The 18,547-nt window shown below is 39.9% G+C and overlaps 1 protein-coding gene across 3 annotated transcripts in view; it reads right to left on the bottom strand.

The window, feature by feature from the left end:
- LOC118386114 (tissue factor pathway inhibitor-like) overlaps nucleotides 1-14,641 on the bottom strand; it is a 35,025-nt gene extending 20,384 nt beyond the window's left edge. The window contains exon 1 of one of the 3 annotated variants that reach the window (XM_035773545.2): nucleotides 14,468-14,641. In XM_035773545.2, coding sequence (XP_035629438.1) covers nucleotides 14,468-14,555 — 88 coding nt within the window. In that variant the 5' untranslated portion in view covers nucleotides 14,556-14,641. The remainder of the gene's footprint in view (nucleotides 1-14,467) is intronic. The other 2 variants (XM_035773544.2, XM_035773546.2) reach the window with 2 other exon arrangements.
- Between the last annotated feature and the right edge of the window lie 3,906 nt (nucleotides 14,642-18,547).

Raw genomic sequence — 18,547 nt, 5'->3', positions numbered from 1 at the left:
CTCATCATGACCTACAATATGTTTTTCCGGTTAGACTATTCTCCAATAACTAGACAATCTAGCAATGTACATATGTACATTTCTTCTCTGTGACTATGGTTTCCTTCATCAACACATTTGGACTACTGGGGCGATGGTGGAGAGACAAATGCAATGAGGGACACAAAAGAGCAGTAAGTGTGACCAGAAGGGCTAAAGGTGTAGGTTCCAAATGGGTTCTGGCATCAGGAGAGAAGCTTTCAAACCAGAGCCACTATCAAGTGGCCAGGCCTTCCATTGTTACTAAAGTGAGAGAGGGATGAAAAAAAAGCATAAAAGCAGGATAAGTTATACGACCTATGAAACAGACTGAAACTAAAGGTTGACTATGCCAAGTCACTAACATAAATGTTGAACTCAAAGAGCTCCTCTTAATGCAAAATCCTTTAAAGGCCCAGTGCAGTCAAAAACCTTATTTTTCTGTGCATTATATATATTTAAAGGCTGGACACACCTACCTATTCAAGGGTTTTTCTTTATGTTTTACTATTTACTACATTGTAGAATAATAGTGAAGAAAATACAATTATGAAATAACACATATGGAATCATGAAGCAACCAAAAAAAGTGATAAACTAATCAAAAAAAGACTTGGAAACAAAAAGAGCAATGATAGATTCTTCAAAGTAGCCAGCCTTTGCCTTGATGACGCTTTGTACACTCTTGGCATTCTCTCAATCAGCTTCACCTGGAATGCTTTTCCAACAGTCTTGAAGGAGTTCCCACATATGCTGAGCACTTGCTGGCTGCTTTTCCTTCACTGTGCGGTCCAACTCATCCCAAACCATCTCAAATGGGTTGAGGTTGGGTGATTGTGGAGGCCAGGTCATCTGATGCAGAACTCCATCACTCTCCTTCTTGGTCAAATAGCCCTTACACAGCCTGGAGGTGTGTTGGGTCATTGTCCTGTTGAAAAACAAATGATAGTCCCACTAGGTGCAAACCAGATGGGATGGCGTATCACTGGAGAATGCTGTGGTAGCCATGCTGGTCAAGTGTGCCTTGAATTTTAAATCATTCCCAGAAAGTGTCACCAGCAAAGGACCCCACACCATCACACATCCTCCATGCTTCACGGTGGGAACCAAACTTGCAGAGATCATCTATTCACCTATTCTGCTTCTCACAAAGACACAGCGGTTGGAACCAGACCAAAGAACAGATTTCCACAGAGAACAGATGTCCTTTGCTCGTGTTTCTTGGCCAAAGTAATTTACGATAATGTCCTTTTCGTGTAAGAGCTGTTTGACAAGACCGCCTGAAATTTCAGTCTGTTTTGGTAGGATGGCGTTTTGGCTTGCCTGGTGACGTCACCAAGCGTTATATTAGTTCAAAACCTCTCCACCAACAATAACTGCAAATTCGCTCTCTTCCACACTCAGAAAACTCCCAGACAGTCCAAGAAAAATTATTGATTGAGAAATTGCTATTTGCTAATTGTTTCTTTTTGACCGCCAGGGTAAGTAAGGTACTTAATTGTTACCCATGAAATGATTTCATTATGAGATCAAACAGCTGCATTGGGCCTTTATCAATTCTTACCCTTGCCCTAACACAGAGTACATCATTGGACCTCTACCACTCCCACCCCATGAGGAAACAAATTAAAAGCACATTACATAGAGGACAACTAATAGCCCGTATTGCTCACTCTGTTCAGATCTCTTGTGAAAGGCAAGTTCCGACTTAGTTCGACCAGGCCTCTTTTCCACACCTTTTGTACACTCCCCGATATCAGTTGTTCTGTATGAGCACTTAGTATATCATTGCGCAACATCTTGCTATGACTTTCCCTACCACGTTACGTGAGAGTTCAGATCGTTTATCTCAAACGTTTTGCAGGCTATACACTTAGCAGAATGTCAGGCTGATTGTATCATGGATATACCTCAAAGGCATGTGTCTGAACCGATCTCTCTCTATCCCTGCATCAGAAGAACACTTGACCTGGATCTGCTGTTTTCATGAGAGTTAACTTCTCACAGCGTGGCTTGTTATTCTATACAGGGTGACATTTTAACTACAGAAAAATGTGAAGATGTTGCCAAAAATCTATAGGCCTAATTAGGCAAATGTGTATTGGAAAAGGCATGAGGGCAGTATGTAAACTGGTCAGTAATGTGCAGTGGGAGATCAGGTCGATCTAGGAAAACATACACATCTTAAAAGCAGCTTGGTCATTGCTCTTTTTGTTTCCAAGTCTTCCAGTAACTCAAGCCACATCTCTCGTGGAGCCAGTATCATGTACATACCATGGATTTCTGACACACATCCCTATAAAGCATTCGACTTCAGCAATCATTTGTAAGTCAGCCAGGAAGAACATAATCCTATCCGCTAACAGATGCTCAGTGAAATCCTGATCAGCTCTAACAGACTCAAATAGCCTACATACACTCCCCCCAAAAGATTCAGTACAAGTACTAATATATCAGTATCAACTCAGACATGCACCAGCCTGAACTGACTCATAGGAAGAGGAATGACACATAGGGGGGCATTAGATGGCTGAACACAAACCTCTAAGTGACACCATACAGTCTGTTACTCCTGGCAACTGCTATAGAAAGTGCATTTTGGCCCCTTTGTTCAGTTAATGTTTAACTCCTAAAATACACACAAACCCATGTCTTAATGATTTTGAAAGACAGCATTGAACGTTATAAGCTATTAATCACATACTGGAATGTATTGGAAGCCCTTATGAGAGACAACCTTTTTTTTTTGCTTGACCAACTTTGTATTGAGGGTGAGGGATAGCCTGATAGCTAGTTAGTAAGAAGCTGACAGGAGCAGGCATTGCTTCTCCAGATTAGGGCTTGGAGATACCATATTACCGTATTTCTCAAAGTTTTGACAGTGTTTTCCAGTATTTTATGTTTTAAATTTGCTTTATGATAGTGCGTGACCCTAGGGTGGCTACACATACACTCTAAGTGATACAATGCTACTTAATATAATGTTTACATACCCTACATAAGTCATCTCATATGTATACGTATATACTGTACTCTATATCATCTACTGCATCTTTATGTAATACATGTATCACTAGCCACTTTAAACTATGCCACTTTGTTTACATACCCTACATTACTCATCTCATATGTATATACTGCACTCGATACCATCTACTGCATCTTGCCTATGCCGTTCTGTACCATCACTCATTCATATATCTTTATGTACATATTCTTCTTCATCCCTTTACACTTGTGTGTATAAGGTAGTAGTTTTGGAATTGTTAGGAACTAGAAGCACAAGCGTTTTGCTACACTCGCATGAACATCTGCTAACCATGTGTATGTGATAAATACATTTGATTTGATTTGTAAGCGTACAATTCTGTTCACTCCAGTTCTGAAACACCCCATAATTCAATTCACAATGATTGTACATCCACTAAGAACATACAAGTGTAAGTAAAAACGAATGTAAATCATTTTGAAATGTTGCTACTAATGCACATGACGGTACTAACACGTATAGTAAAAGGATGTTTTTGTTTATTTAGCTTTAGGAAACATTAGCTAGCGCACACATCACACTTATACATTGTAATTTTCAATTGACCTGATATCGTCAGATGGCTAGCATTCAACATCTGCGGATGCGTTGTCTTATAGCCAATATATGAAATTAAATCATTATTGACTGTAGCTTATATAAAGCATGCGCACGTGCAACAGCTACCGGTGCTTCCATGATGACTGAAAACACAACCGTGGGATGAACGACTGACAAATCTCCGGACAAGGGCGGGCCATTTAAATTGTATTCATTCTTCCCTCGCCCCTTGCCCTGCAAGTGTCAACTCATCATACGACATGATACATCATCAGAAGTGTCCACTTAATTTGAGGGCTTCGGGGAGAGGGTCTGTCTTTTGTGTTTGGAATACAGCCTGTGTAGCCAACATGTTCATGCTTTGCCAATTCCTCTTTGACTTAGAAGATACTGTTGCACAAACAACAATGATTTAGGCCTACAACAGCACTGGTATCAGGCTTTATTAGCTAGCTATGCTTGCTCTGACTCTGTAGATTTATTAGCTACCTAGCTGTCCTTCTGTGGCTCAGTTGGTAGAGCATGGCGCTTGTAACGCCAGGGTAGTGGGTTCGATTCCCGGGACCACCCATACGTAGAATGTATGCACACATGACTGTAAGTCGCTTTGGATAAAAGCGTCAGCTAAATGGCATATATTAACTAGCAATTAGCATTAGTGATTAACACGATTTATCTAAAACTAGTTTAGAAAACACAATATACTGTCACGCCTTGGTCTTAGTATTTTGTGTTTTCGTTATTTATTTGGTCAGGCCAGGGTGTGACATGGGTTTATTTTGTGGTGTGTTTTTGTATTGGGGTTTAGTAGGTATTGGGATTGTGGTTGAGTAGGGTTGTCTAGCATAGTCTATGGCTGCCTGAGGCGGTTCTCAATCAGAGTCAGGTGATTCTCGTTGTCTCTGATCGGGAACCATATTTAGGTAGCCTGGTTTCACTGTGTGTTTGTGGGTGATTGTTCCTGTCTCTGTGTTTGTTGGCACAAGATAGGCTCTATAGGTTTTCACGTTCCGTTTGTTGTTTTGTATATTTAGTTATTTCATGTATTGTTCAAATTTTCATTAAACATGAGTAACCACCACGCCACATTTTTGTCCGCTCCTCTTTCAACAGACGAATGCCGTTACATATACCTGTTTTCAGATGTAAGAAACATAAATAGTATAATAATAGTATAATATTTATAGCAAAGTGGAAACATTGTTGTCATCAACATTGTTGCATGTGCTGCAATGACCATTGTGGTGGCATATTTCTGCTTTAACAAATGAGTTAAACTACATATTTTTTTATAATAAGGTTTGCAATAGCCTTTTTGACTTTCAATGATGCACGCTCTCTATAATGAACCATTGAAAAGTACCAACAGAAAAGTACAAAGATATTTTATAGCCAAGATACACCCCTCTCAACTTATATGACGAACAACAGAAACTGTTCACAAATAAATACTTTTTCTTGAAAGGAGTATCCCGTAGCCAGATAATATCCGCTATAAATTATCGTTGAGTTTGGTCCCTCAGATGAGGTTCTAATCTCTTTCCTGGTACTTCATAATACAAAAACACCAACTCATCCAATGGCATATATCAATGATCAACTCTAGATACTCCCATCTCAAGTAAACTCCCTCTTTGACCACACTCCTGGACAAGCTCACTGAGGGGAGTGAGCCTCTAGGTCATACACTATCCCAGGATAAGTGTAAGATCAGAGAGGACATACAATGTTTTCAGACACTGCCATACACCTCCCCCCAATGGGAAAAGGTGGGAGTGACTGGCGCACAGACATTGTGGAGACAAATAATTGTTTCCCCATTAATCACGCCATACCTTCACATGGTTTACAAATAGGTAAAGACACATTCACATATGAAGACAATGTCCCATTCTGTCCTCTTCCCTTTCTGATATTCTACATAGCACCAAGGACATGTGAAAGACAAGCCTGACCTCTCCCCTCTCTGGGTCCCAAGTGACTGAGCCCCAGCTGAGGGAAAAGTGCAACTGCCAACAATATAGTCCAAAAGGATACATTCTAATGACAAGTATCTCACATACCATATTATGCAAATAAAGCATCTTAATGATCTATGTTACCCAACTAAATCTGATTGATCCGTCACAGCATGCAGACAGAACATGGTCTTGTGGTCAAGCAACAACAAATGCACTCTTTGAGTGATAAGGGGCGGGGGAAGGTCTGTGAGGAACGCGGCATGGAGAGAGAGAGAGAGAGAGAACTCAAGTAGAAATGTCAACTATAAAAACGGACGTTACACACGACATATCACATTTTAACAAACCAAACATTCAAATACTGGTATAGAAGGTAAAGTAAAAACTCAAACCGGTCCGTGCATCAATACCGCTATATAGTAAAATACCGCCCAGCCCTACTCCAGATATAGCATCGTAAATTGACAGTGGACAGGACATAGGGATTAACCTGTGGCTGATGCTCCAGCCAAGTACTGTACATTTGTCATTTCAACGCTGTGTCAAGCAAGTGCACAGCCATTTTCTCACATACTCCACTGTTTGTCCCTGTGCAGTGCAGAGCCTGTCTGGAAGTGGAGAAAAATGACTTTATATGTGCAATTGAACTGACTCCCAAGAGAAGACATTTCTTTTCCTGCAGCGACGGAAAAGTCTTGCTGAGTATCTGTGTCGCTCTGATGAAGATAAAGCTGAATATATATGACAATGTTTTACACTGGATATTTCTCTTTTTGTTTACTCTGGCTGAGGGAATAGAAGTGACGGAAAGTTAAAGTAAATAACAAAAAAATAAAGGCAACAATTTCAAAGACTTTACTGAGTTACAGTTCACATAAGCAAATCAGTCAATTTAAATGAATTCATTAGGCTCTAATCTATGGATTTCACATGACTGGGAATACAGATATGCACCTGTTAGTCAAAGATACAGTTCCTGAATAGAAAGTTACAAGTAAAAGTGTAAGTCATCCAGTAAAGTACTACTTGAGTAAAAGTCTAAAAATATTTGGTTTAAAATATACTTAAGAATCAAAATTAAAGGTAATTGCTTAAATATACTTTAAAAATTCCTTATAATGTGCAAACCAGACGGCACCAATTTATTGTTTTTAAAATGTATGGATAGCCAGGAGAACACTCATTCAGACATTATTATTTAGGTCAAGGAGTTCAATCTTGGTTTCATCAGACCAGAGAATCTTGTTTCTCATGGTCTGAGAGTCTTTAGGTGCCTTTGGCAAACTCCAAGCGGACTGTCATGTGCCTTTTACTGAGGCATTACTTCCGTCTGGCCACTCTACCATTAAGGCCTGATTGGTGGAGTGCTACAGAGATGGTTGTCCTTCTGGAAGGTTCTACCATATCCACAGAGGAACGCTGGAGGTCTTTCAGAGTGACCATTGGGGTCTTGGTCACCTCCCTGACCAAGGCCCTTCTCCCCTAGTTGCCTAGTTTGGCCGGGCGGCCAGCTCTAGGAAGAGTCTTGGAAGAAGTTTGGAATCACCATCTAAGAATGATGGAGCCCACTGTGTTTTTGAGGACCTTCAGTGTTGCAGACATTTTTTGGTATGCTTACACAGATCTATGCCTCAATACAATCCTGTCTCGGAGCTCTACAGACAATTCCTTCAACTTCATGGCTTGGTTTTTGCTCTGACATGCACTGTCAACTGTGGGACCTTATATAGACGGGTGTGTGCCTTTCCAAATCATGTCCAATCAACTGAATGTACTATGTGGACTCCAAAGAAGTTGTAGAAACATCATGAATGATCAATGGAAACAAGATGCACCTGAGCTCAATTTTATATATACACACACACATACACACACAATTGCACCAAAATAAATTCAAACCTGTTTTTGCTTTGTCATTATGGGGTATTGTGTGTAGATTGAGGAAAAATGTATTTAATCAATTTTAGAATAAGGTTGTAACGTAACAAAAGGTGGGAAAAGTCAAGGGGTGTGAATACTTTCCGAATGCACTGTATAGTATCTGTGGTGGAATTGATTTAACTGTAAAATGTTTTCACTTTCCGTATAGTACCAGAGCTGGTGTTTAAGACCTAGACCCTTCTTGCACTCTACAGGTTTACTGTTCTGATGTCTTCTCAATTTGTATCATTCTGGTTGCAAAAGCATATTACTTAACTGTTGAAATTATTCACCACAAAATGAATCCACCGCAATATAATATACTCATCATGACCATGACACCTTCTGTTAATAACCATCTCATTCCAGTTAGAAATGGTTTTATGAATGCTTATAAAATGGCGAGAACATGTGCAGGGGATTTTTATTTTTTACTACTTGCAAGAATGCGATTGCAACAGTAAGTTTTTTTTTAAATCATGGGGGAGGGTATTGAAACAGTCTCATGTATACAAGGAGAAAAATTACCTCAATGTTCAATGTACTGAGCCAAGTCAACAGATTTCATGATATAACCACATGCACAAACAGACAAGCTCCAAGTTCCGCTGCATTAATATTTCAATGTGCCGTTACGAACACCAATCTATTTTTGAAAACAGCTTTAGTAAAACATTCATGACAATAACAACCCTGTTTGGATCAGTTCATATTGCTTGTATGCGAAGGATGCAGATATGCTGCCTTTATAGCTGCCTGGCAGAGAAGACCAGTACAATTTTCAATCGACAGCAGGCCAGAAAATTGATTGCTGTACACTCTTAGAAAAAAAGGTGCTCTGTAGAACCATACAGCGTTCTTCAGTTTGTCCCTTAGGGGAACCCTTTTTTGTGTTGGGTAGAACCCTATGTGGATTTCTACCAAGAACCATTTTATCATCTAAACTGTTCTTCCTGGAACCATCTATGAACAGTTCCACCAGCCTTATTAGCCTTCGCATTGAATTATTTATGACAATACATACTTCATAAGGCCTTTCTTTGAGGGCCTAGTTACACCCGAACACAGTGGTGATAGGAAACTCCTGGTTTACAGGCCACATCAGGCCTGCAAATCATATTACGCTGGCTTGCAAAGTGATGTGTAATTCCCATTGGAATCCAGCCAGTTAGAATATCCCAAAAATTGACTTGTTTCTCAGCTGCAACTTGCATTCAAAATGACTGCAAGGGTAAGAAATATTGAATACTGAAACTCTCTCACTCATCTAAACTGAAACAACTATCTCAGTAACGGTTCCAATAAATCAAATTACTACCAGATTGTATTAGTAAAAAAAAACGGTATGTTATTTATCTTTCTGTAGCATAAAATTAATCAATCAATCAATGTACACGCAAAAACACTATTACAGTAAAACAAAACATTCTGAAAATCTCCCTGCAATAGAGCATACTCAGAAATATTATACAGTTGAAATCAGAAGTTTACATTCACCTTAGCCAAATACATTTATATATATATATAAAACTCAGTTTTTCACTATTCCTAGTAAAAATTCCCTGTTTTACGTCAGTTAGGATCACCACTTAATGTGAAATCAGAATAATAGTAGAGAGAATCATTCATTTCAGCTTCTATTTCTTTCATCACATTCCCAGTGGGTCAGAAGTTTACATACACTCAATTAGTATTTGGTAGCATTGCCTTTAAATTGTTTAACTTGGCCCAAACGTTTTGGGTAGCCTTCCACAAGCTTCCCACAATAAGTTAGGTGAATTTTGGCCCATTCCTCCTAACAGAGCTGGTGTAACTGAGTCAGGTTTGTAGGCCTCCTTGCTAGCACATGGTTTTTCAGTTCTGCCCACAAATTGTCTATAGGATTGAGATCAGGGCTTTGTGATGGCCACTCCAATACCTTGACATTGTTGTCCTTAAGCCATTTTGCCACAACTTTGGAAGTATGCTTGGGGTCACTGTCCATTTGGAAGACACATTTGCGACCAAGCTTTAACTTCCTGACGGATGTCTTGAGGTGTTACTTCAATATATCCACATAATTCCCCTTCCTCATGATACCACTTATTTTATGAAGTGCACCAGTCCCTCCTGCAGCAAAGCACCCCCACAACATGATGCTGCCATCCCCATGTTTCACGGTTGGGATGGTGTTCTTCGGCTTGCAGACCTCCCCCTTTTTCCTCCAAACATAACGATGGGCATTATCACCAAACAGTTTTATTTTTGTTTCATCAGACCATAGAAGACCAGACCAGACCAAAAAGTGTGATCTTTGTCCCCATGTGTAGTTGCAAACCATAGCCTGGCTTTTTTATGGTAGTTTTGGAGCAGTGGCTTCTACATTGCTGAGAGGCCTTTCAGGTTATGTTGATATAGGACTCATTTTACTGTGGATATAGATACTTTTGTAACTGTTTCCTCCAACATCTTCACAAGGTCCTTTGCTGTTGTTCTGGGATTGATTTGCACTTTTCGCACCAAAGTACGTTCATCTCGAGGAGACAGAACGCGTCTTCTTCGTGAGCGGTATGACGGCTGCGTGGTCCTATGGTGTTTATACTCTTGCATACTATTGTTTGTACAGATGAACGTAGTACCTTCAGCCATTTGGTAATTGCTCCCAAGGATGAACCAATTTTTTTTTCTGAGGTTTTGGCTGATTTATTTTGATTTTCCCTTGATGTCAAGCAATGAGGCACTGAGTTTGAAGGTAGGCCTTGAAATACATCCACAGGTACACCTCCAATTGACTCAAATTATGTCACTTAGCCTATCAGAAGCTTCTAAAGCCATTCGATTTTCTGGAATTTTCCAAGCTGTTTAAAAGGCACAGTCAACTTAGTGTATGTAAACTTCTGACCCACTGGAATTGTGATACAATGAATTATAAGTGAAATAATCTGTCTGTAAATAATTGTTGGGAAAATTACTTGTGTCATGCACCAAGTTTGATGTCCTAACCAACTTGCCAAAACTATAGTTTGTTAACAAGACATTTGTGGAGTGGTTGAAAAATAATGACTCCAACCTAAGTGTATGTAAACTTCCAACTTCAACTGTATATGGTCCTATGTAGAATCCTTGCCTTCCAAAGAATCATCAAATATCCATTTCTTCCAAAAAAGTTTAGGATGTTAAAGGTTCTAAGTAGAACCCTTTACCTTACAAGAACCCTTGTCTCCCAAAAAGGGTTCTTCAGATCAAAATGGTTTATGGTTGAACCCTATCTCTCTGCAAAATAACCCTTTTGGAACCCTTTTTTCTAAGAGTGTAGTTAAGCAGGTCTGAAAAGTTTACCAGATGGTTTACGGACAAAACAAACCCAAGAAGCATGCTGCAGCTTAAATTGCCTGCAGGTGAGATTTATGCTCAATTTAAATGGACGCTGTCCCATAAAAATAGAAAATTGGGGCCGAACACTGACTAAGTGTTGAAATCCTAACACATTTTCACTGGTAGAACCACCCCAAAAAGTTGCTCTTTTACAGATCTCCTGGAAAAATATGTGATCTAGCAACAGTAGCCTACCTCAAACTCACAACAATACATTACAACAGTTACAGTAGACGTTACTGAAATCAAACTACTATGGAATTCCCCTTTGCATATGGCCTGGGGTTTTAGCATAACGAACCACATCAAACACTGAGTGAACAGCTAATTAAATTTCCCCTCAAATTAATGAGAGTGAGATTGTTTATGCTTTTCACCCACACCAGACAATTGAAGGGGCCTTAAAGGGATTGTGTGAGATTTTGTCTACTTACCCAAAGTCAGATGAGTTCATGGATATCATTCTTATGTTGTTGTGTCCAGTATGAAAGAAGTTATGTCGTTTCAATGAGTTCATCTGACTGTTTTTATCTCTATTTAACTAGGCAAGTTTCGGAGGCAGGTGGTCCAAAATAGTTGAGGGTTGTCTAACTTTTATGTATGTATTTCTTTTTTGCGTTGGGGAGGGTTGTGTGGTTTTTTTATTGGTCACAAGGGAGAGTAGTGTGTTTTTTCCCAGGTTTACATTCACCATTTTGCAGGTTTTACTGTATAATTTCTTCCATCCTAGACAAATTTCTTTATCTGCTTATGCGCAACGTTTTTCCGCATGCTAACTATGCCAGTCAAGTCAATACAGTCTACCAGTCTAACTGTCTATCCTGCCCTTTAGCCACCATTCATAATGGAACAGTGGTGGGTGGATCGTTTTTCCAGATCTGCAATATGCTAACTAGCAATTATACCACACATAAAATCATCTAAAGCTGCACCAATTTTCAATATAAGCGGAGAGGCCATGGTAAGTCTTTGCGAATGAAAGAACAGTGAAGACATGAGACATGCAGCTCAAAAAACTCCCCTATTGATGTTGTTTATGGACAATACAAGTATCCTACCCAGACTAGCCTCCAACACCACATTGCAAAAAATAATTGCATTATTGTTTCAAATTAGTACACAATTCTACTCTACACCGCAGTGAACATGGCAATTAGAATAACAGCAACAAAGGCCTGTGATTTGAATATTTATTTAAAATTTGGATCAGTTGAATGTCTACTCTTGACAGTTTACAAGGTATAGAAAGACATAATAGCAGGCCAGTCTCGCTGTATTTAAATTGCTGATACTGAGATGCACTGTCTGTTGCGGATCATCATGCTCCCAAGTCGTCCCAATAATGTGGCCACACCACAGGAGGCTGCTGAGGGGAGGACAGCGCATAATAATGGCTGGGATGGAGTGAAATGAATGGTATCAAACACATGGAAAATATGTATTTGATGTGTTCGATACCATTCCATTGACTCCGTTCCAGCCATTACTATTAGTCCAACCTCCCCAATTAAGGTGTCACCAGCCGCCTGTGGACCAAATATGTTCCCAGCAGGCCCAGTTATTCAGGAAAGCTTAACACATGCTCTGCCTCCTCTCCAACCCGAGTGGCTATTTCTTGAGCACCTAGAACCCATAATGCTTCAATAGCCTAAATATTTGTAATTTCACTTTTTAAAATGTATTACCTTTTACGTGTGGCATAAACACAACCATTCACAATTTTTTAAGCTGATGAGGTTACTCTCCTGTAGGCTACCTGCACACATTTGTCCAAAATATAATTCCAGCAACCAAACTGTGCAGATTGCGGTGTTGAAAGTGAAAACCATTATGTAATTTGTCAGTAAGCTTTGCTTATTGGTTGTTGACCAGACACTTGTTGGTGGCAGATGTGTTGCATATCCTGTATTTTATATCATTATACAGTAGCGTCCACAATTTTGAAAATATTCTACCTAGATGATCATTTTCTGCAGCCGGGTCTGATCGTAGTGTTGGTCTAATGAATCATGAATGGTAAATTAGTTCTGGTGATCGGCGAACCCTGGCCTCAACCCTGTTCCTGATACCGCACAGCAGAAAACCAGCCAGCCTTAGTCCAGACCTTCCGAACCGTCTTCACCACTCTCAGCATCCCCCATTCCAAGTCAATACATGGGGCCACCAGGCAGTCAGTGGGTAGGCATGTCAAGAGCTGTGAACAACCGAGAACCAACCAACACCACAAAGGACCCGCTAGAGGCCCTCATCCAAATCTGCAACGAAATGATCAGACCTACCCAGCAGAGTGCTACGCAAGTGCTAATTTTCACATTTACATTTAGGTAATTTAGCAGACGGTCTTATCCAGAGTGACTTACAGCATTAAACTAAAGAAGATAAACAAGAACATATCACAGTCATAGCCAGAAAGAATGTTATGGTACCGTTACTGAGGATGTTGTTGAAGTTAAGCGGGCAACTTGAAAGTTTATTATGGTAATAGAAAATACAAAATTATTGTATTCTAATTAAACTGTTACAAAATACGGTAATTTTACTTTAGGCCAGTGAAATACAAGTTACAAAATCGCTATTGACATACCTTATTCAAATACATGCCTGCACTATAAATCTAACCACCGTGCTTCCAGTAATGCAGTGTACATTCTGGAAATACAGTTTGTTGCTGTAGTCAGGTGTTACAGTACTATGCTGTAAATGTGTAAAGACGAATCTGTCTTTTAGTTTTAAAAAATGCTCAACTTAATTGAGTGACCAATATAGCCTATGTTATTGGCATCAGCAGAAAGCATCAGCCATATTCCTGGTGAGTGCACATATTCACTCTTGATCATTGTTGGGTCAGTGCCACTTGACAGTTTGTTTTCAGAGAATCATTTCCTCCTCCAGGTTAGATGAACATCATATTGTATTTGTGTCTCCTCTTCTCGTGGGCCTATTATATGGATCAGATAACGCCGTGTTTGTCAGTGTCAGCAGAGTTGGCTAAAATATAATTTCTGTCGGATTTGTGTAGCAGAATTGCATGAAATGTGTTTATAAAAGGCAACATTTTACCCGTGCATAGAAATAATACATGTATCGAGCATAGGCCCAAAGTCTACGCGCTCAGCCATGCTTTCAAGTAATTGAGTTATATTATTAGCCTAAATTATAATTAACTATCTAATCCACAGTACTCATCAGATTAGGAATAGTATGCTATTTTAGACACGTTTGCAAATGCGATACAAGGAATGCTTTATTACAGGTGCATGTTTTATCAAACTCACGCGCCGCCTATGCTATTGTATGACATGCACATCTGTGCACAAACCCAATAACCCTTATGATTAACTATTAACAATGATGAGGGTACATTATTTGCAACAACATAACCGAACTAAAACGTGAATGTAGCATAACTCCGTTTTCTGTTTATCAATTGTGGGGATATCACGCGCAATCAAGTGATATTGAATTTGCGAAATCCAAATTACGCACGGGCTTCTTGACACATGAAGTCTATTCGGGAGAAATGTTGTAAAACATATATCTTGAAAAAACAAAACAACTGTAGATCGTTGCATGGGCACACAATGGAGAAAATGATTAATAAATAAGTAAAAAATACGTATCTTACCTATTTCAGAGCCCGAATCACAAGATCCCAAATAAGCGAAATGAACTAAAACAATGCATGAAATCAACCAGCTATTCATTGCAGCCATATCAGGTTCGGAGAGTAGACTACAGTAAAGTTGTGGTGTGAAAAGTAATGAACTTTTTTTCAAGAGGCTGATGGTAGCAGTTCACCCATGCACTTCCGGTTGATAATAGACTACTGGCTATATGTACTCACCTTGATAGTGAGCTGAACACAAATTCTTAAAACTGTTTATATTCATATTTTCGAAATTAAAATATATGACTAAATTTCTGGTATTATTATCATCACTGTTGTTATTCACTCCTACTGTACTGATGATATTGCGGTGTTGAATTTGTGTATGAATGTTAACCTACACTTCAGGTAATATAAATAGCTAGGAAAACATTTACATGAATAAATTGTATTCATAATGTTACGCCCGCCGTTTGGTGCGACGCAAACTCGGTGGAGAGCGTGGTGAAATGGAGAAGACAATAACTGTGTTCAAATACCCATACTAACAGACCATATACTACATACTGTTAGTTCATTTTAGTATTCTGTAAAGGAATGGTATCATTTCAGTTGAGCGTATTAGAGCTTTGCCTGTCTACCGAAAGTTGATGCTGTTGCTATGCAACCTCTTGCTAGCTTGTTAGCATAACAAATGACTAGCTAAACATTTTATGATTTTGGGTGTGTTTGTAAATTCAATCTGGACTGCCAGAGTGCGCTCTGGGGGGCTCTTAAATACAGAGCACTGTACGTTTCTCGGAGCATCTGAACGCACACTAGACGCTCTGGCCGAGGGGTAGGGTTGATCCGAGCTTTCAACAGCAGTCAAGCACCAAAGCTAACTGGCTAACGTTGGCTAGCTACTTCCAGACACAGATGAGAGAACACCTCACTCTGACCATTTTATTCGCCCTAGCAGAGGTGGTTATGCTGTTTTCATGTTATCAAGGGCATCGGTGAATGTAACTGTGCTGTTGGCAACAATTTAACTATGTTTTTTTTACAGACAAACAGCCATATGCAACGGGTGGTGAGCATTGGTACATTCATCAGTTAGTTATTCAGAGTGAGAGTGCTCTGAAATCGGAGTAGATAGCCAGAGCTAACAATGTTAATTGAAAAGTATAACAGCTTAGCTAAGAATGATGTGAATAATCAAGTCAATAAACGTTGGGTAGTTAGTTAGACACAACAGTGGTAGGCTTGATTACCAACAACGACGAGACGGCCTACAGGGAGGAGGTGAGGGCCCTCGGAGTGTGGTGTCAGGAAAATAACCTCACACTCAACGTCAACAAAACTAAGGAGATGATTGTGGACTTCAGGAAACAGCAGAGGGAACACCCCCCTATCCACATCGATGGAACAGTAGTGGAGAGGGTAGAAAGTTTTAAGTTCCTCGGCATACACATCACAGACAAACTGAATTGGTCCACTCACACTGACAGCGTCGTGAAGAAGGCACAGCAGCGCCTCTTCAACCTCAGGAGGCTGAAGAAATTTGGCTTGTCACCAAAAGCACTCACAAACTTCTACAGATGCACAATCGAGAGCATCCTGGCGGGCTGTATCACCGCCTGGTACGGCAACTGCTCCGCCCTCAACCGTAAGGCTCTCCAGAGGGTAGTGAGGTCTGCACAACGCATCACCGGGGGCAAACTACCTGCCCTCCAGGACACCTACACCACCCGATGTTACAGGAAGGCCATAAAGATCATCAAGGACACCAACCACCCGAACCACTGCCTGTTCACCCCGCTATCATCCAGAAGGCGAGGTCAGTACAGGTGCATCAAAGCTGGGACCGAGAGACTGAAAAACAGCTTCTATCTCAAGGCCATCAGACTGTTAAACAGCCACCACTAACATTGAGTGGCTGCTGCCAACACACTGTCATTGACACTGACCCAACTCCAGCCACTTTACCACTTTAATAATGGGAATTGATGGGAAATGATGTAAATATATCACTAGCCACTTTAAACAATGCTACCTTATATAATGTTACTTACCCTACATTATTAGTGGTCCTTATACAATGTTACCTACCCTACATTATTAGTGGTCCTTCTGTAGCTCAGTTGGTAGAGCATGGCGCTTGTAACGCCAGGGTAGTGGGTTCGATTCCCGGGACCACCCATACGTAGAATGTATGCACACATGACTAAGTCGCTTTGGATAAAAGCGTCTGCTAAATGGCATATATATTATTCATCTCATATGCATACGTATATACTGTACTCTACATCATCGACTGCATCCTTATGTAATACATGTATCACTAGCCACTTTAACTATGCCACTTTGTTTACTTTGTCTACATACTCATCTCATATGTATATACTGTACTCGATACCATCTACTGTATGCTGTTCTGTACCATCACTCATTCATATATCCTTATGTACATATTCATATTCCCTTACACTGTGCATAAGACAGTAGTTTTGGAATTGTTAGTTAGATTACTTGTTGGTTATCACTGCATTGTCAGAACTAGAAGCACAAGCATTTCGCTACACTCGCATTAACATCTGCTAACCATGTGTATGTGACAAATAAAATTTGATTTGATTTGATTTAGATAGCAGATAGTTAATATACTGCCTGGCAGGTTCGATGTAGTAGTAGCCAACTAATGTTAGGTAACTAGCTAACATACTGGTACATACTGCTGTAATGCTTTGCGGTTTGTAAGGATAGTGTAGCTAAACAAATTGTCAGCCAACATAACGTGAAATGTAACTTATTTGAAAAGTCATTACTTTATTACTGTACATTGCTTAACATTTGTCATAATTAGTTCAAGAAATGCATTTGTATCCGCTCTCGTTGGACCTGGGCATACTCGTTGGACTTGCACATTTTCGGCAATTTTCTTCAAATCTGAAAATGTTGTGAAGCCACCCCAATTTTCTGAAGAATTGCATTATGGGCCCTAAAACCACAGAAATAGTGTCCACTGCATGTATACTTTGTATTTTGGCGAATTTAATACGACATCTGGGCATTTTTGACATGTTAACCATACCCATACTATGACCAATAAGCATACTATATACTCAATTCAATCACAAATAGTATGGTTAGTGTGGTCAGTATGAGTATTCGAACACAGCTACAGTCGGACCTGCTAAGTATTGATGCAGAGTCTTTGCCCGACAAGGTCAAGTTAGGATGTGTTAAATACCCTCCTGTGAGAGCTTTTTTGTTCCTGAAATACTATGATGTTTTAAGTGCCAAGCTTATGGTCATGTTGCAGTGTATAGGAGTGAAGAGACAAAGGAATGTGTAGTATCAGTGGAGAAAGTTGTGTGTGTCTGGTGAGAGAAAGGCAGGTTGGGGTTGCCAGGGTCAGAGTAGTACCAAAAGTGTAGTATGCTGAAGCAGTTAACCCTCCTGTTATGTTGTGAGTCAGTTTTATCCATTTCCACTTTTGAGTTGTCTAAAATTCTAGTTGAACTCTCTTTTTCTCCATTAAATTAAATAACTTTTCCTCATTTAGGGTCATGAATCTAACTTTAAAATGTGGACACACTGATGTGTTGTGTTGTGGAATGTCTGTGCAGATTTTGTATACAAATATGTTGTGGGTCATTTTGACCCGGAGGCTTTCATGTGTATCGATATTGGCACAGGTCCAAAATAAACAAGGGTCTTTGACGTATTTTTTAGCTTTGACTGGTTCTGATTGCACTTTTATAATTATGTTTGGGTGAAAGGGAGTTTCCCAAGCTTCTCCTTCTCAGTGCGAGAGCAGCAGATCTCTGACAGACAGTCAAAAATGAGCTCCAAAAGATTTACAGTCAATGAAGACTTATCACAAATTCTGGACTGTGACAGTGAAATAGGAGAAGAGGTTTCAGAGATCGAGGACAATGCTGTTGATGATCCAGATTGTGAATCTTTCTTTGGTGAAGAGGATTCAGAGGAGGGGTCTTCCATACCATCCAGTCTATCAGATGAGAGGGAGAGCACGCAACAGCCATCATCCAGAGAAGAAGGACGTGGAAGTCTAAAGATGGTACTATAGAATGGACACAACGAAGTCAAGGT

This window comes from Oncorhynchus keta, chromosome 7, assembly GCF_023373465.1.
Source record: "Oncorhynchus keta strain PuntledgeMale-10-30-2019 chromosome 7, Oket_V2, whole genome shotgun sequence".
NCBI lineage: Eukaryota > Metazoa > Chordata > Actinopteri > Salmoniformes > Salmonidae > Oncorhynchus > Oncorhynchus keta.
This window is presented reverse-complemented; position numbering and strand designations above follow the sequence as displayed.